At 46.3% G+C, this 20,027-nt stretch overlaps 1 protein-coding gene across 1 annotated transcript in view; it reads left to right on the forward strand.

The window, feature by feature from the left end:
• Positions 1-20,027, forward strand: part of ACAP3 (ArfGAP with coiled-coil, ankyrin repeat and PH domains 3) — a 149,107-nt gene that overhangs the window by 102,264 nt on the left and 26,816 nt on the right. The window contains exons 11-17 of the mRNA XM_035117469.2: positions 10,351-10,463; positions 11,014-11,065; positions 12,548-12,648; positions 14,182-14,293; positions 16,226-16,434; positions 18,075-18,144; positions 19,100-19,194. Of these exons, the coding sequence (XP_034973360.1) occupies positions 10,351-10,463; positions 11,014-11,065; positions 12,548-12,648; positions 14,182-14,293; positions 16,226-16,434; positions 18,075-18,144; positions 19,100-19,194 (752 nt within the window). The remainder of the gene's footprint in view (positions 1-10,350; positions 10,464-11,013; positions 11,066-12,547; positions 12,649-14,181; positions 14,294-16,225; positions 16,435-18,074; positions 18,145-19,099; positions 19,195-20,027) is intronic.

The raw sequence follows: 20,027 nt of genomic DNA on the forward strand, positions 1-20,027 counted from the left end.
TTCTCCATCACCTGCTAATTTAATTTGATCAATTTATATCCCACCTCTCCACCAAGGAGCTCAAAGTGGTGTATATCCTTCTCCTTCTCCCCATTTCATCCTCACAACAACCCTGTGAGGTAGGTTAGGATGAGAGTGAGAAACTAGCTGAGTGGGGATTTGAACCTTGGTCTCCCAGGTCCTAGTCCAGCACTCTGACCATTATGTTACACTGACTGAGATCCTTTAACAGGATGTGCAGAAGAATGAACTTGCCTTTTCCATCACCTGCTGTCTTTTAGCTGGAGAGGCTGGGGATCAAGCCTGGCACTCTCAGCATGCAGAGCACATGCTGTGCTGATGAATTATGCCCTGTCCTTTAAAGCAGATCCACACCATATATGTAAAGAACATCCAACGCACATGGGTGACATAACCCATTTTGCTTCTGCTAAAGCGCATGACTACCTCCAAAGAAAGCTGGGGACTTTCATTTGTTAAAGGTGCTTGGAAATTGTAGCTCCACAAGGGAAGACTACAATTCCTATTGTTCTTTTTTTTGGGGGGGGTGGGGTCACATGCTTTCAATGTGCATTGGACAGGTTTCAAATGTGTGGTGTGGATCTGCTCTTAATGTAGACGGTCCTTGCCATTGACACTTGCAAAGATTCCAGGCTTGTGAACCCAACATGCATATTCTGTGGCCGCTAATACAGCCACAAAATCGGGGGCGCCAAATTAGTGTGTAAGCTTTTAGAATTCCCCAGAATTCTTTGTCAGGCTAGACGGCAAGCTGTGTGTGTGTGTGTGTGTGAGAGAGAGAGAGAGAGAGAGAGAGAGAGAGAGAGAGAGAGAGAGAGAGAGAGAGAGAGAGAGAGGCAGGCCAGGGAGTTTGCATTTGGTCACAGTCTTCAGCTTGAATATGGAAAAAGGTACCAGGCATTCTTCACCAGTGTGGTGTAGTAGTGAGAGCACCTAGGACCTGGTAGACCAGGGACCGAATCCCAGCTCAGCCATGAAGCTCACCAGTTGACTTTGGGTCTCTTTGCCTACCTCGCAGGGTTGTTGTGAGTTTAAGAGAGAACTGTGTACCACACCCTTTTGCTCCTTGGATGAAGAAAATGGAATGTAGAGAAGCAAAACAAAACAAGGGAGGCTCTGTTAGATGCTATGCTGATTTCAGGTTTCACTTACAAGGGTGACCCCCCCCCCCAACATATTTGAAAATCCTTTTTTGAAATCCAGCCGTTATCCAGGTCTGTCTCCACCCTTAGGCAAAACTCACTGGTCCCTTGACAGATGGGGAAACAGGAGGGCAGGGAAGTGGAACGGTCTGTAGATTAACAAACCTGGAGATTAAATTTCGGGTGCGTGTCCCCATCTGCCTCCCCCTCTTGCATCAGATTTTTTGACTGTAAGCTCCTTCAGACAGAGATCTGTCTTTTGATCATTGCACACTGAAGAAGAAGAAGAGTTTGATGAATAAGAAGGTATTGGGTCTATGAAATACCTCGGAAAGTGTATGTTTCTAAGCAGGATCAAACCAGTATTCTGATTCGGCATAAGGTGGCTTCGCGTGCTGTGAGTTTGTAGGCGAGATTCTTAAGAATCCTGAATTTTTGCAAGATTTTGTTTCTTTCTTTAATTGGATGAGTAGCATTTCATACAAAACGTCTCTGGTTGCAGCCTTGGGGGATGCAGGGAGGTGGGCTCTCTCCCACGAGGACAAATGTGTGATTGGTTGGGGTTTTTTAAAAACAAAAACAGGTTCTCTCTGTTTTCCGATCACACACGTTTACACCAAACACATTCTCGCTGATGTGGGCGTTGATTTTTGTGCTGCAAAGGTGATACAAATGGGGGGAGGTGGAAGAGCGCTTTTTATTTTTAAAAGGTGTGATGAAAACACTCAGACAGCACCAAGCTAGATGGAGTGTTTCGCCAGATTGGTCTGCAAGGAGCTCTTTTTTCAGATAACGGGACTGAGCGAGGCATGTGGATAGGGGGTGTGTCTGTGTGTGTGTGATTGATCATTCCTCAAGGGAAAGAAACAAAAGCACAATGGATTATGTCATCTCTGCTTGGTCTGTGTGGCTGAACAAGCAGGCATGTGGAAAAGCCTGTGTGCACGTGTGTGTGTCTCTGTGATGTGTCTGTAGGATGATGGGCTTTTGCAGAAATAACTCTGCTGTACCAATGCGATTGTATTTCTGTGCACATTTTCATGTGATCCCAGAGAGAAAGTGTGTGAATGCCCAGTAGTAAATTTACAGAAAAGAAAGCTTCTAGGAAAGCTGGAAGCGATTCATTCTGATCCAGAATAATAAAATTGGAAGGGATCCTTAAGAGTCATGTAGTCCAAACCCCTGGTATTCAGGAATCCTTTCTCTTAGAGATTAATTTATTTGCAATTACATTTCTATCTCACCTTTCCTTCCAAAAGGAACCTAGGGTATGCAAACAATAAGTGGCTTTTAATGGTCACAAGCGAGTGTTTTCCCCCTTCTTTATCACCTAATACATACCCTGTTTTGTTTGGACTCGTGGGTCCACAATAGAAGAGGTGAGCTGAGTTGGGAAGATTCAGGTTGAAGTCACTCAGGTGCAGCCAAGTAGGTCAGGTCAACGTCAGGCAGGCTGGAAGTATTGCCAGGTGGGTTGAGTGAGTCTGGGGCAAGCTGGATTGCTACTGGCTCAGTGAAATCATATTCCAGTAAGCAGCGGTCAGCACCATGGATAGCTACGAATGCCTTCTGCTACCGGAAGCTGAGCCAGAGAAAGGTGTTGTCTCAGCAAAAGGCTGGAGTTTGCTTGGGCAAAGACGGCCTGGTCTGGCTCCCCAGTGTGGCTGCCTCCTTGGGAGAGCAATTTGTGGTCTCTACAGTGATACTTCATTCATTTGCTCCTGCTTGGCTGTGGAGCAATAGAAGCTACAGGGCAGTCCTCTCTAGGGTCTGAGGGTGATGGGAGAATCATCTTCTGAAGCAGGAAGGGTGTAGAAGGGGTGAGCTGAATCTTCTGCCTTGAGTAGAGTGAGCTGTGATATATTTGGAACAACAGCAGTCCTGGGTGCAGGATTCTTTTGCAATTACAGATTCTGGGAACCGAGCGAGGGACCTTCTGTGTTGTGTCACTGAGCAGCAGCCTTTCCCTAAGCCAGGGTTGTGCAACCTGTGGCACTGCTGATGAATGTTAAACATGTAGAAGGTGTGTGTGTGTGTGTGTGTGTGTGTGTGTGTGTGTGTGTACACATATACATATACATGGTTGTAGCCAGCTAAGTTCTACTCAGAGTACATTCATTAACTTCAGGGGGTCTATTCTGAGCATGGCTTTTAAAATTATATGCCAAGATGTACAATTTAAAGCAAGGCAAAATCAGTTGGCTAAATGAACCAGAATAAGAACAACTCAGTTGGATAGTTCAGGGTAGAAGGTATGTAGCTTCAATAAAATAATGGCAGATGTTTTCAGTGTAGAAGCAGCAGCAAGATCAATGTGCGACAGATCGCATGTCAGAGAAGGATTGTGATAGTCCTCAATCTCAGGATCGCACTGTTCAAGCACAAAATTTGGCACTCAGTTCAATTTTCAGTACCCGAGCATCTCAGCTTTCCTTAAAAACAAAACTCAAGGTGCTAGTCCTTATGGATGCAAAGGTAACTGTGAATGCCCAAGGGCAATGCCTGATGAAATTTTGCATCTCCCACCTGTATCCTGAAATTTTATAGTCCATGATCCTGTCAGCTTTATAAGTTGTGCCTGCAAGGGATTGCTCTGTTGGTTAGACTGTGGTGCTAATAATGCCAAGGTTGCGGGTTCAATCCCTTTATGGGACTGCTACATATTCCTGCATTGCACTAGATCAGGGGTCAGCAACCTTTTTCAGCCGTGGGCTGGTCCACTGTCCCTCAGAGCATGTGGTGGGTCGGACTGTATTTTGAGGGGGGGGGGAATTAACGAATTCCTATGCCCCATAAATAACCCAGAGATGCATTTTAAATAAAAGGACACATTCTACTCATGTAAAAACACACTGATTCCCGGACCATCCGCAGGCCGGATTGAGAAGGCGATTGGGCTGCATCCGGCCCACGGGCCTTAGGTTGCCTACCCCTGCACTAGATCAGTGTTTCTCAACCAGTGTGCCTCCAGATGTTTTGGGACTACAACTCCCATCATCCCTAGCTAGCAAGACCAGTGGTCAGGAATGATGGGAGTTGTAGTCCCAAAACATCTGGAGGCACACTGGTTGAGAAACACTGCACTAGATGATCCTCAGGGAACCCCTCCAACTCTACGATTCTATGAGAGAGAGTGGGAGAGAGAGCTATACAGAATGGAGGGATCCAGTATGCACTCTGCAACTGGCCTCCCAGAAGACCCAAAGACTACAGATTGCCCCCCTCTCCTCCTAGCTTGTCTTTATGCTTCATGCAACAGGGGAAAAAGAGGGGGAAAACCCAGCCATAATCCTTATTGAATGTGATCGGCTGCTTTCTCTTCATGCACGGATGACTTCACATATGCAGTTGATGAGCTGACCTGCCACATCCAATGTTTAGGATTGTGGTAGATGCCATGAGGAATGGGAAGAGAAGGAGAGAGAGAGAGACTTCAGAAGCTGCTGCCTCTTCACCTTCTTACACTAGCTAGTTCATGCATTTTTCAAAGGGTCAGTAGTTCCGCAGTTTATCCACTCCTTCCTGCATGTGGTGATGTTTTAAGGCGAGGGTTTCACCCACAAGGCAATTATGAGCCGTTAACACTTATACCAGTTAGCAGACTGAAGCATGTGGAAAGGTATTGGTGGGTGGGTCTAAATGACCACAGTGCAGTGAAACATAGGAAGCTGCCACTGGTCCATCTAGCTCAGTATTGTCCACACTGATGGGCAGCAGTTCTCTGAAGTTCTGTCCCATCCTTACATGGAGGTGCAGGGGTGGGGTGGGGTTTGAACCTGGGAACTTCCGTATGCAAAGCAGATTCCCTAAGAACTTAATAGCTACTTGATCCTGGTGCAGCAGTTTAAAGTAAGGGAGGTGTGAATTAACCCAGCATTGCTGTTCCTGTCTTTTAAAGTTGAATTAAAAGGGTCTATGAGCTCCTCAAGGAAAGAGTTGACACTAAAGCTCATGACAGTTGATAGATACCAGTTCTGCATAGGACGCCACTCTACCAATGTTCTAATTGTGCTCAAGTTCCCTTTCAATGAAGGGGCCATAGCTCAGTGGTAGGGCATTTGCCTTGCATGCACAAGGTCCCAGGTTCAATCCCCGGCATTTCCAGGAACGGCTGGGAGAGTCTCCCTGTATGAAATCCTGGAAAGCCCCTGTTGATTAGCATAGATAATATGGAGGTAGATGGGCCCACAGTCTGGCTCTGTGAAAGGAGGCTTTCTATGTTCTATGTCCTACGACTATGATTTGGAATAGAGTGTGAGAGGCGGGGGGGACGGACGACAACGACGACTGGATTTTCACATAGCACAGAATGCCACTAAAATTTGAGACCCCAAGGGAGGCCCTTGAGGAAATCTACAATTTCCCCCATTCTGTCCCTACACTTAACCAAATGACGTCTCTCACCCCACCCACTAACCCCAATGGCCTTCTTAAAATGGTATATAGTTGTACTAAGGCACTTTGTTGATTTAAAGCCTTTTTTCTGTTTATTTCAATTAGAAAAACAAACACTATGTGATTTCTGTAAAAAACAAACATCAAAATGGCAGGTGGCTAAGTGATAAGAGGCACACACACACACACACACACACACACTCAAATATTTGAGCACTGGAATTTATTTTTTAAAAAACATTAAATTGGAGTCATTCTCTCTCTCTCTCTCTCTCTCTCTCTCTCTCTCTCTCTCTCTCTCTCTCTCTCACACACACACACACACACACACACACACACACACACACACACACCCCAGCTGCCTCCAACCCACAAAAAAGCGTTAGTCGCTCCCGGACTTATTTGATTGTTTTGTTTATTTTGTTTGACCCTAGCAATGCATTGGCGAAGAGTTCTGCTTCCCCACCACCTGCATTTGAAATACAGAACGGTGAACCTTTTAAATTTCCCCATTGCAGGTGATTTGTGCCTCTGTTCTTTGGTTTTGTTTCCTGCTTCATCATTGGCCAGTTTGAAAGTAGCTGTATTTTGAAGGCAGAGCAGGCACCAAAACCATCTCCATCCCAACAGTGGGAAGGAGCCACTTGCTCGCCTCTTTGGGAATTTGGTGCCTCTTTGTACGGGGCATTCAGGGTTCCCAAGGAAACCATTGTCCGGTGGCTCTTTTTAAATAATAATAATAAAAGCTTTCATTGCTAGGCCAGGCACCCTTGGATATATAATTCAAATCAGTATGGAAATGGAAAAGGGGGAAGCGGAGATCGCCTGGAGTAGAGAAAGTGTGTCTCTCTGTGTGAGAGTGTGCATGCTGGCATGACATTTATTGATATGACATGAAAGCAAGGACAGATGACAGCTGGGCATTTGGCAGGAGATTCTGACTGTGTGTTTTCTGGACGGTGGCCTGCTTTCTTTAAGCCTCAGCTTTGCAATATTGAATCTTTGGCTCCTTCTCCACATCAAAGATTGCAGCTTGGACCTCCACTTTCAGCAACTTTCTCCAGTCACTACTGATCATCCCCACCACCACCACTCTCTCCCTCTCCCAACGTATGGCTCCCTGCCATACTTTCGCAATCAACTTCAAGCTTCTGGTTCTCACTGCCTCTGCTCCGATCTCCTCCTCTGTGTGTTCCCTCCAGTGCATTCTTTTTCAACCCTCGCTGTACCTCTCCAGCATTGCAAGCATTGAGCTGCCAGCAAGCCCGCCCCCTTTCTTTCTCCCTGTCTTACATGTTTGACACTTGCTTCTTCCTAATGAGGTTGTTACCAAAGAGCATTCAGTCGGGTGGTCCCTCACCTACAGTCCAAGAACAGTTTATACTGCATGATATGTGTCGTTTTGAGTTGGCTGGCGCCCAGTGTGAAGAAAGTGAGTAGGGAGATCTTTTCCTCCTTTCCTCATAAGACTAGAACTTGGGGGGCATCCCATGAAGTGATGGCCACCGACTAGGAGGGCATTGAATGGATTTTGGACAGGTTCATGGCTATCAATGGCTACCAGCCACAAGGGACATGCACTGCCTCTCTGTTTCAGGCAGTAGCACCCCTGAATACCAGTTACTGGGAATTATTATTATTATTATTAATTATTATTAATTGGTAACCTTTTTCTCCAGCAAGTGTTCTAGCCTCCATGATTCTATCAGGTTGGCCACTGCAACAAGAGAGGCTAGGCTGGGTGGGCCTTTGGCCTGATCCAGCAGCTGAGCTCTTATATTCTTACAAGTCCTCACTTGCCTTGCTACAGCAGAGGGTGGTGTCCATCCCTTCCTCCTCCGCTCAAAAGCCTCTAATGAACGCGAGTCTACCAACATCCAAGTCAATCTGTTCCACTTTCGGCGGTCTTTGCTTAAAAAGGCATTCATAGGTATTGCTGTTGACCTGCTTGACATGTTGGTAGAGCTACGATTGAGGTTTTAACTCGCACAATCTCGTGGGATTTTTGTTGTGTGGTGGTATCGAATCTGCCTTGAGATGACTTGGAAGATCAGCCTCAAAATATTTAGGGGTCTGGTCCGAAGGACTGTGAGGCTGGTCTGGGTTTGGGGGGGGGATGTAAACGTAAGATTTTAAATAAAGAACTAGCGTCATAATTTGAGCCACATTACTTGCATATTAATTTGCATGGATTAAATGCGGTTTCCCCAAAGGATTCTGAGTACTGCAGTTTTGACATGCGTGCAATCCTGTCAGAAGAAACCCCAAAAGTATAGTTCTCTGCAGAGAGGGAAGTGCTTTTGAACTAGTTTAATTTGCAGTGCAGAACAAAAACATGCTTTGCGTCTGGGGTCAAACTCGTACCAAACATTTAAAGCATATGGTCCCCCCCCAAAAAATCCTGGAAACTGTAGCTTGTTAAGGGTTCCAGGGATGGATTCAAGCTCTGTGAGGGCTGAACTAAAGTTCCCAGGATAAAGCACTGTGTTTTAAATGTAAGGTGTGAATGTCACCAGATAATAAAGAGTAACAATTTGAGGCTGGGTCTTCGCAGTACCAATTATCCCCCACCCCATTGTTCGCTCTTGACTTGGACGGTGTGTTATATCCCCACAACACTACTTAATTTTTTTTTTTAAGGCCCAGCACCACAGAGCAGTGACAAATTTCAAGGCAACGGCAACCATTAACTTAAGTGCCTTTTTGCCTGCTCGGCGCATTATAGGCCCCAGCGAAGCCTGGTTGCTAGGCAACATGCACTTCACTCTCATTAGGATGAGTTATTTCCATGCTGGGGGATGCTGGCTCACCAGGAAGGTGTCATAATAAAGGGAAGAAGGCGGACAGGAGATGAAGGGATGCAGTGGGATGAGTCATGGCCTCAGAAAGACAGCCTGGCGCTCAATTAGAGCCAGGGAGCTTCCAATTATACAGAAGCCGACCTGGCCTATAAGTCTCCCCCACCGAGCTCCTCCCCCCGTCATCTATGGTGGCATTTGTTTCACAGATAAGGGAGGCGGTGGTGCAATGTCTTAACACCAAAACTTTGAATAAAGCTCCAAGTTCAAAATACTTCTTCAGCGGCTGGCTTCTCAAACGAGAGATGGCTAGGCCCAGAGCCTGACCACCCATCCTCTCCTGCTCACAGGGATGGAGGAAGTGGCCTTATCCCAAGACAGGCTACCTGGCTCAGTATCGCTTACACTAGCGTTCTTTAAACTTGAGTCCCCATGCGCAGGCGGACTACAGATCTCATCATCCCTAGCTAAGCTGGCTGTGGATGATGGTGTTGCAAGCCAAAATATGGCTTATCTTCCGAGTTAGGCCAAATAAACTCAGAGACAAGAGGAGTCAGGAGCAGGGCCGTCTTAAACGCCCCTGCCGCTGTGGTGCGCCGGATCTCTCCGGCGCCCTCCCGCCCCGTTTCCCAGCGCGGTGGGCGCAGTGGTGGGCGGGCGGGCAGGCACAGCACGATCTCTCCGGCGCCCTCCCACCCCGTTTCCCAGCGCGGTGGGCGGGTGGGCCCTGCGCGCAGTGCGGCTCCCACAGGCGCAGCTGCGCGGCGGACCGGCGGATCGGCCGGCCAGCGGGCGGGCGCAGCTCGCGGCGCCTTTCTGGCGGGCCGGCGCCATGGTGCCCTGCGCCACTGGGGGTCTACCTAGAGCCGGGCCTGGTCAGGAGTCCATTTTGTTTATTGCAAAGCAATAAGGTTACAGTCGAATCTTTTCGCAAAACTGCAACCCCGTCCAACGTAGGCGCAGAGGAATTTATAACATTTCAGACAAAGGATTTTGGTTTTAACCAATCATATAAATCATTATTACATCATTTTATATTTAATATTCATCATTACCTCATTTCATGTTTAATACGCATGCGCAATAAGCATCGCTAACTAAACTTTGATTCTCAGTAATATGTTACATTGTGAGTTAGTATGCGTGTTGGGAACCTGCGTTACGTGTACCATGTAACAACTTCTGTTCTAGTTTATGAATTGCTTCTTTGTGATTGACGTATCAGCTGACCTTCTATCCCATCAGTTTCTTTAAAGCATCAGGTTACCATCTCTTCTAATATAAGCATATTCCAATATTTATAAGGATTTACATTATCACCTTAATTGTGGCCCTTTGGGCCCCTGCTACATTGGAAGTTGTAGTCCAACAACATATGAGAAACTGAGGTTGAAGAACACTGAGTGGCAGTGACTCTTCAGGGTTTCAGGCAGGAATCTCTCCCAGCCCCACTTGGAGATGCTGAGGAATGAATCTTGGACTTTCCGACGCACCCTGAGACCTGCGGGTTTAGGGTGGTATAGAAATTTCAACAGCAACAACACAGAGCAAATGCTCTGGCGGTGATCTGCAACCCTTCCCTTAAAATATAGGAGGGCCACATGTCGAGATTGGGAAGAAGTGAAACATAATCCTTCAAGAATCACACTTCTCCAACCTTTGCAGTGCAGTTCTCAAGCCAAGTCGTGTGCCTCGAAATGCACACATGAGGTGTAAAGAGTGCAGGCAGCACATAAAAACGCAGTATTATTAGGAGGGGTTGCTTTGGACAAATTAGGCAGAATTGCATGCAAAGATGCATCTCGTAGGAAAACTATGAGGTAAGAGGCTGCTGAATTTTCATGAGGACTTGTCTTTTAAAAAGCAAGTCACAAACTGATGTGTATGTATGGCAAGCTGAAGGGTGAAAAAAAAGGAGGAACGGAGAGAAATGGAAACTGACAGATTCACTCATCCCTGTTGATGGCACATCTCTGCTTGCCTTGGGCTTCTAGGACTTCTCCTACGATGACTCCAAAGTGGAATTCAACGTCGATGCCCCCAATGGGGTGGTGATGGAAGGGTACCTCTTCAAGAGAGCGAGCAACGCGTTCAAGACCTGGAACCGGTACGTTGGGATCAGTGTGTTTCCAGAAAAGCCATGACTGCTAGAGAAAGAGAGAGGAAGAGGAAGAGAGAGAGAGAGACCTTTGTGGCAGCGTAGTGGTTAGAGTGTCGAACTAGGATCTGAGGAACCAGGGTTCAAATCTCCACTCACTGCAGGTCACTGGGTGGCCTTGGGCCAGCCACAGTCTCTCAGCTTAACCTACCTCATAGGGTTGTTGGGGGGATAAAATGGGGAGGGGAAGGAACTGTGCCCTGCCACCGGGAGCTCTCCAGGGGAAAAGGAGGATAGGAATGTTGGGAAGAGGATTTAATTGTATTTCTACCCCACCTTTCTCCCATGAAAATTATTATTATTATTATTATTATTATCATTATTATTTCTCCAGCTTACAATTTATGGTGCAGAATATTCTATTCCATTGAATTCCAACTTTGAGCTCCCTGGAGGAAAAGCTGAAATATATCAATATAATAAATAAATAAATACAAATTATCCTCACCCCCTTTCTCAACTCTCTCTCTCTCTCTCTCTCCCTCTCCTTCCTCCTCAGGAGATGGTTCTCCATACAGAACAGCCAGCTGGTCTACCAGAAGAAGCTAAAGGTCAGTCAGTTTGCCTCTGATGACATTAGTGGATTAGCTGGCTTCTCTTGATGTCTTACGTTCAGGGGATTGTCGAGCCATCCTATGGCTAGGACGAGAGATCGGACAGATTGGATGACTCCACACTAGGCCTCTCTTCATATGTTCAGAGCCGGTCGCAGAATCCATTTTAATTTTTGGTGCTGCAACCCACTCTGTACATGCACAGAGAAGAGTTGGGTGGGTGGGATTTCCCCCAGAGGTGCTTCTGGCTTCTTCACCATACAGCTTTTGGTGAATGTTGAATGTTGAATGTTGAATGTTCACCACTTCACCCTGGCCTTTGATGCCTGACACGTGTGTGTTTTGAGGGACCCGCCCTATTCTTGTGACTGTGATTTGTCTTAACTGCTTGTAATACTGAATTTTAGTTGTAATCTGCCCTAGGACCTGCTGGTGAAGGGTGGGTAATAAATCTAATAATAAACAACAGCAATAATAATAATTCAGTATTGGTGTCTTCCAAATTTTCCAGAGTAGAATCTAATGGTTCTGCTTTACCCCTATGCATGCCATGTAAATTAGGGCCAAAATGAAAATAAGAATATTTTGTAGGCAAATCTTCCAACAGCCTTCCTATATGAAAGTATATGTAATTTATTGGGGGAATGTATCCCTTGTCTTTTGTGGAAGCCTTTAGCCCTGGGTAATAAAAATGGTAGCAGCAGCAGTCCCCTCCCCCCCCCATGCAAACAGCATGTGCTTTGAACCCTAGCTCATTATTTTCAGAAAAAATGGAAAACTCGGCTTTTATTGTCTCCTTTTGCTGACAGAGTCCTTATCTGTATTTCCGCCAACATCATACTGTGGTTGGTAGCCATGCACGCTCATTCAACCGGATGTGCAACCATGAGCCCTTGGGCTAGTAGCAGGCCATGGGGGCTCACTGTCCGGCACCCAGTGACCCCACCTCACCCTTCTTCCCCTTCCAGCGCAGCATTAAGGCTTTAGACCAGGGAAGGGGAGCCTCAGACCTGGGGTCTGAATCTGGCCCTCCAAACCTCTCTGCCTGGCCTTCGTAAATCTCCCTAGGCCACACCCCTCACTGTCCTTGTTTTCCCCTGCCTGGAAAGTGTCCTTGAACTCTGATCATTTCTCTTGCTTGCCTGGGTAGAAGATAGAGGTGTGTGTGTGTGTGTGTGTGTGTGTGTGTGTGTGTGTGTGTGTAGAAACTAGGCACCTGTACAAAGGTAAGGTTTCCATTCATTGCTCCACCCACTTTTGCCTCTGGCCCCACCCACCCCTGTCATGTAGCTCCCCCCCCCTCCAGAAGGGAATAAGGCCCTCTGTCTGGAAAGGGTTCCCTGCCTCTGGTCTGAAAGCTCAAGGAAAACCAAGACAGCTTATAAAACAGGCAACCATTTCCACACACTTGTTTATTTGCAGCCACAGGCAGGACATTGCAATGCCGCTAACTCGCTCGCTCCATTTCTGTCTGTTCAGGATGTCCTCACGGTGGTGGTGGAGGACCTCAGGCTTTGCACTGTCAAGCCCTGTGAAGACATCGAGAGGAGGTTTTGCTTTGAAGTCGTCTCCCCCACTAAGTAGGTTGTGCAAGTCTCCTCTTTCTTTTTTTCCAGTGCATTATAATTACAATCGTACCTTGGTTTTCAAACAGCTTAGTTCTTGAACGTTTTGGCTCCCGAACACCGCAAACCCGGAAGTGAGTGTTCTGGTTTGCGAACTATTTTTTGGAAGCCGAATGTCTGGTGGGGCTTCTGTGGCTTCCGATTGGCTGCAGGATTCAGCCAATCAAAAGCCATGCTTTGGTTTCCGAACGTTTTGGAAGTCGGATGGACTTCTGGAATGGACTATTATGACTATTCTATTTCTATAGCGCCATCACACAGGAAGTGCCTTAGGCCAGGTGAGAACATTGGCCCACAAAGCTCAATGCTCTCTACACTGAATGGCTCTCTGGGATTTTAGACAGGGTTCTCTCCCAGACCTGCCTGCAGATGCCGGGGATTGAACCTGGGACCTTCTGTATGTGAAGCGTAGAGCAAGATCAGAGGAGCCTGCAGGATCAGGCCAAGGGCCCCATCTTGTCCAGCTTCCTGTTCTCACAGTGGTTGACCAGATTACCCAAAAGGAAGTCTGTAACAGCACTCTTTTAATTGTGACTAGTAGCCATCGATAGCCCTCTCCTCCATGAGTTTTTCTTATCCTCTTTTAAAGCCATTCAAGCTGGTAATAATTATAATGACAATGATAATTTTATTATTTATCCCCCCCCCCCAATCTGTGGCCATCACTACATCTTTCAGTAGCAGATTCCATTGTTTACTTAGGTGCTATGTTTACTTAGGTATTGTTTACTTAGGTGCTATGTTTACTTAGGCATTGTTTACTTAGGTGCTATTTAAGAGATGATCTGCATGTGTATAAATTTTAGGGGAGCTTTTATAAAAGGCCCAAAGCAAAGGCCCATCTGGTCCCATAACCTGTTCTCACAGTAGCCAGCCAGATGCCTGCAGGAAGCCCACAAGCAAGACGCAATGTCTAGTTGGGTTCCAAAGTGGAGTCTCCTGATCCAGTCCAGGAGCGGATCATGAACCACATTGGATAAATGGTCCAAATCAGTGTGGTCCACACACCAGATTCCATTACCAAGCACTGCCTCTGTTCCATTCCCATATAACATTTTGGGTTGATGTTCCTTGGCTTGATATTCCATCATACACTGGGGAAGTCGATCTTTCCAAGGCATGTGTGCATCAGGTACAGCCAGCTACTTTTCTGTTGCTGCCCTCATGGTGTGTTAACAACAGCCCTTTTTTGGTTGTTTATTTATGTGTGGCATTTATTTCCTACTTGTCCTCCGAGGAAGTTTGAACCCTGCTCTCCCAGGTTCATGTCCCCTCTCAATCTCCTCCGGGCTTAAGTACACCCTGCTCTTTCGACTTATAGAATGGTAGCGTGGGAAGGGACCACGAGGGTCATCTAGTCCAACCCCCTGCAGTGTAGGAATCTTTTGCTTGAACCCACGACCCTGAGATCAAGAGTCTCGTGCTTTGCCAACTGAGCTATTCTCACTGGTGCTCAGCCCTAGCCTGGTTATTCTTCTTCCCTTTCAGGAGCTGCATGCTGCAGGCCGACTCAGAGAAACTGCGACAGGCGTGGATCCAAGCGGTTCAAGCTAGCATCGCCTCTGCCTATCGAGAGAGTCCCGACAGCTGCTACATTGAAGTAAGGACATGCGATTTTCGTTTCTGTCACTTTCTCATTTCCCCCCTCCCTTTCCAATCTTATATTCTGTTCTCCACATTCCTACATTAGTTTGTGATTTTTTTAAAAAAAAATAAGGCCTTGTGGAAATCCAGCGTTTTAAACATTTTTATTTATTTTATTTTTATTTATGTATTGAATTTATATACCGCCCTATACCCGGAGGTCTCAGGGTGGTTCACAGAAAAGATCACAATATATAAAAACAAAACAAAAACAATAACCCAATAATCCCTCCAAATTTCTTTTAAATTTGCATGCAATTTTGCCACATGTTTGCAAAGCAGTTTTCCCAATGTAATGTATGTTTAAATGCTATTTTCACCAATATGTGCCACGTTATGCATGCTTCACCCGAGTGTATGCATTTTATGGGGAGCAAATTCCTTGGCAGGAGAACTGCATTGCAAAATCTGGAAAAGTGTAAATGCCAAACGCTGGCTGTGTTTCGGTTTGTGTATTGTTTTGCAAAACATAAATTAGGTTCAGTAAATCAGTAATTTGTATCTGATATGAAAACATCCTAATAGGGGTGACTAGGTGGACAAAATTCACAGTAAAGGTTAAAAGACAAATCTGGGATCAGTTTATTTACTTTAAAATTTTTATTTGCAATTTGTCAGACCAGAGCACTCGCACCACGCAAAGACCAGCATTTTGCTTTTGACGCCTGTTCGGCTCTCATACTTAAGTCAAAAAATCATACCTCTGCTTAATCCTTTATTTGTTGTTCTCAAGCTGGAGCAGGAGGCGTTAAAGATCCCTTTGTCTCTCAGAGAATTGTAGAGTTGGGAGGGATCCCAAGGATCATCTAGTCCAACCCCCCTGCAATGCAGGAATCACTGCTCACCTCTCTCTTGGTTTGCAATGGAGTCAGTCGGCAGAACCCGTGGCACTGGCTCTTTGGCATGCCCCTCTTTTTTATTTTTCAAGGCCCCCTCTTTAAAATGAATGGCTGACTCAGAGTTCTAGAGCAGGGAAAAATCATGGTAGGAGGAGGATGAACGTAAAGCCAAATGTGTTTTTCTAGGAATTAGCCTGTAGAGCCATCTGGTGGTAGAGCTTCATTGCACATGCCAGAAACTGTGAGTGCCTGTAATGCTTCTACTAAGATGGAAAGTAACATGCAATTCATCTGTGAGAGAATCTTAACTTTTTGAAACAGGGTGACTGACACTGTTGCATTTTCTGCAAGTGATAGACTGCAGTAGAACAGAATTTTCTGTATCCTGTCCCCCGAATTGCAATTTGAACAATTAAGAATGACGATGATAAGATCATCATTGTCATCACTCTCATTACATTTCTATCCCACTTTTCCTCCAGGGAGCTCAAGGTGGCACGCAAAGTTCCCTCCACTCCCCATTTTATCCTCACAACAACCCTGTGAGGTAGGTTAGGCTGAGAGGTGGTGGCTGGCCCAAGTTTATCCCAACCAGCTTGATGGCTGAGTGGGGATTTGGACCTTAGTCTCCCAGGTCCTCGTTCAATGCTTTAACAACTACACAACATAAGACTCTTTCATTTTGCATCATGGTGGATGCAAACGGCAAAAGAGCCTCATTTCCTTGGGGCAAATGGAAAAAGAAATTCATTTCATTGGGGCAAAGGGGGCACTGCCCCACCAACTTCAGTCTGCCCTCAGCCAGCCCCTGTCTACCTGCCTTCTGACTTCCAACCAATCTGAGGGTAGCCCCTCTTGCCAATGGCTCTGTCTCTGCCTGTCCTTGGCTCTGGCGCCACCTACTGTTGGGCTCCCTGCCTTCTGCCCTACCAGTCTCAACGGGAACCCAGCCACTACTGGAAACCACTCCTCCCCGCCCCCGCAAGAAACACCAGCAGATATTTTTTTTCATTTGTGCTTGCTCAATCCCCCTCTGTGCCTCTTTCCAGAGACTGGACCGAACAGCTTCTCCTTCCACCAGCAGCATCGACTCGGCTACTGACTCGCGGGACCGCAGTGCCAAAGGTGAAAGCATCCTGCAGAGGGTGCAGAGCATCCCAGGCAATGACCAGTGCTGCGACTGTGGGCAAGCCGACCCCCGCTGGGCCAGCATCAACTTGGGCATCTTACTATGCATTGAATGTTCAGGGATTCACAGGTAAGCTTGCTGAGTGGATCCCAGCAAATGGGGCACAAGGGCAACGGAATCGCCCTGCTCTGTTGGACTCGAAGGTCCATCAGTTCAAATATCCTGTTCCAATAAGCCATCCATAAGCCATCTGAGAAACTCACAGAAAGGGCAATGGCATGCCTTTTCTGTCCAGACCACTGGTCCATCTAGCTTGGTATTCACTACACCAGGCATCCCCAAACTTCGGCCCTCCAGATGTTTTGGACTACAATTCCCATCATCCCTGACCACTGGTCCTGTTAGCTAGGGATCATGGGAGTTGTAGGCCAAAACATCTGGAGGGCTGCAGTTTGGGGATGCCTGCACTACACTGACTGGCTGGGGTCCTCTTAATTATTGGTATTTTTATTGATACTTGATATACAAATGTTCATACCCAATACAAAGTATATTTTTATAATACACCAGAATAGAAGATATATTTTAAAACAATCTAATCTAAAAGGAACAGGAGCAAAAAGAAGAAAAATGAGGGGGGAATAAAAGGGTTGGAGAGGGGGGAAAAGAGAGAGAGAAAATAAAGTGGAAAAAAGATTTTAAAAGACTTCCAGTTCTCTTGTCTGTCATCTAAATATAGTATTCACTCATTAACACCCAACGGTTGTATTTTCTATAAGTCCTTATTTTTTCACTCTTCAAATCCAGATGGTGCAAGTTCATTTTCTCTTTCACGCAAAAAGCCCCAAAGAAGTTTCCAATCCTTAATAAATGTTAGTCATGTTAATTTTGCCATCTCAGCTAAGTCCAGTAATTTTATATTCAGGTAAGTGTTGGTCTGACGCAGTTGAAATAAATAAATAAATTGTCCAGTAGCACCTTAGAGACCAACTAAGTTTGTTCTGGGTATTAGCTTTCGTGTGGATGTGTACAGTCATACCTCGGGTTGCGTCCGCTGCGGGTTGCATTTTTCCGGGTTGCGAATGCAGCGGACCCGGAAGTGTTTACTTCCGGGTTCCGCTGCGCACATATGCGCAGAAGCGCTCTATTGTGCATGCGTGAAAGCGCTGCTCGGGTTGCGGACTTTTCGGGGTGCGAACGGCACCCCGGAATGGATCGGGTCCACAACCCAAGGTACCACTCACTGTATCTGAAGAAGTGTGAATGCACACGAAAGCTTTTACCCAGAACAAACTTAGTTGGTCTCTAACGTGCTACTAGACAATTTTCTATTTATTTCCAGTAATTTTATCAGCCATTCCTCTGTTGTATGTATCTTTCCATCCTGGCAGGGGTCCTCTAGGATTTCAGAGAAGGGACACTCCTAGCTCTACCTGGAGATAAGAATATAAGACAGGCCTGCTGGATCAGGCCAAAGCTGGTCCATCTTCTCCCGGACATGAGCACAAGAGCAGCCCTGCCTACCAGCAATTCCCAGCAGCTGGTATTCAGAGGCATAATGCCTCTGCCAGAAGAAGCATGGCACCAGGGATTGAACCGGCACCCAGAACAGGTGCTCTAACCACTGACCCTGTACTAGACTGGCTGTATGTGCAGAAATCCTGTGGACATGCTGATTAATATGTGCCCCCTTGTGTGTGTATGTACCAAACAGCTGTTGAACTGTACAACCACTCTCCTTTCTGTCTGTGTCCCCCCCTTCCCTACAGGAGCTTAGGGGTCCACTGCTCCAAAGTGCGGTCGCTCACACTGGATTCCTGGGAGCCAGAGTTACTGAAGGTAGAGGCCAAAACTCCCAATAGGTGGCAGGGTGGGAGGGGGCGGCCTGTGCTGTATGGGATGCACCTCTTGAAGGGGTGGGACGGGAGCTCTCTGATATACTTCGTTGGACTACAGTTCCCATCATCCCTGTCCATTGGCCATGCTAGCTGGGGGTGATGGCAATTGTAGTCCCATAACATCTGAAGGGGCCTATGTTGGCTCTCCTTGATATAGCTGCCAGGGATGGGATTTCAGTTCCTCATTTTCCCAGTCATAAGTTCGGTTCTCCACATTTCCACATCAGCTTGTAATCTTAAATTTTTTTATATAAAGTCCTCATGAAAATTCGTCAACGTTTTGTGCCCATTTCTGCCACCGTACACATTCTGCAGTTTCCCTAATTGACACAATTTTTGCAAAACCCAATTTTTCCTAAAATAATAATTTTATAAATGTTGTTTTCATGAATGTATGCATTCGAATGCAAATTGTAATCATATATATATATACATATATGCCTTCTTTTGTTCACATTTCATTTGTTGAGGACTGCGTTGAAAAATGTGGATAAGTGCAAATTTCAAGGGTTGGTTGTGTTTCTGCATTATTATTTATTTATTTATTTATTTATTTATTTATTTATTCATTCTCCGCCCATGTGGCTGGGTTTCTCCAGCCACTCTGGGCAGCTCCCAACAGAATATTAAAAACACAATAAAACATCAAACATTAAAAACTTCCCTAAACATATTCTTCCACATTGTTTGACAATATGTGAATTTGGTGACTTCGCCTTTAAATGCAAACTGGAACAAATTTCTTCACCGTTTGAGAAAATGAGAAACTGACAGAAACCGAAATTGACAGAGTCAGCCATCCCTAATTGTGGGTAAATGCAGTTGGCTGCGGACGGGGGGGAGGGGAGCATCTCTTCCCCCTTAACATATTGTGTTTCTGCTTGCTTTCCTAAAAGCTGATGTGTGAGCTGGGGAACGCCACCATGAACCAGATCTACGAGGCGCAGTGTGAGGAGATGGGACTCAAGAAGCCCACCGCGGGCAGCTCAAGGTATGGATGCCTCCTCTCGGCTCTGCAATGTGTAGGACAGGAAGACTCTCTTGAAGGGCAATACCCTCTAGACCAGAAATGGAGAGCCTATCGCCCTCCAGGTGTTATTGAGTACTACCAAGCCTTATGAGGAATGGTTGAGGGAGCTGGGTATGTTCAGCTTGGTAAAGAGGAGACCAAGAGGAGGTATGATCGCCTTCTTTAGATATTTAAAGGGCTGTCACATGGAGGATGGAGTAAGCTTGTTTACTCCTGGGACCTGAAGCAATGGCTTCAAGTTACAAGGAAGGAGATTCTGATTAAGCATTGGGAAGATCTTTCTGATGGTAAGAGCTGTTTGACAGTGGAACTGACTCCCTTTCTCATTGTTGACCTTGTTAACCCAGCAGGAGGTAAACTCTTTCCGATCCACTGATATTCAACCCTGAGATCAGCCGGTAGATCCCAATGCACCCCTCTTATCAATTTGTGGCCTAGCCCCATAAACAAGTCAGAGCAAACATAGCTGCCAAGTCTCCCGTTTTCCCCGGGAAAACCCCTTTTTTACTTACCTTTTCCGGGTGGTCCCCCGTTTCACTTCGTCTCCCGTTTTTCTCCGTTATTTTCTCCTGCCGGCGGCCATTTTTTTCTTTCCGATTTGCCCTTCTATGGGCACCAAAAATGGCCGCCGCCAGCTTCAAAAGTCGCATCTACGCATGTCCGGAAGTGCATAGACGTGACTTCCGGTGTTGGCAGCGGCCATTTTGGTGCCCATAGATGGGCGGAGCAACACCGGAAGTTGCGTCGGCGCACTTCCTGACATGCGTACAAGCGACTTTTGAAGCCGCCGGCAG

This window comes from Zootoca vivipara, chromosome 6 (genome assembly GCF_963506605.1).
Source record: "Zootoca vivipara chromosome 6, rZooViv1.1, whole genome shotgun sequence".
NCBI lineage: Eukaryota > Metazoa > Chordata > Lepidosauria > Squamata > Lacertidae > Zootoca > Zootoca vivipara.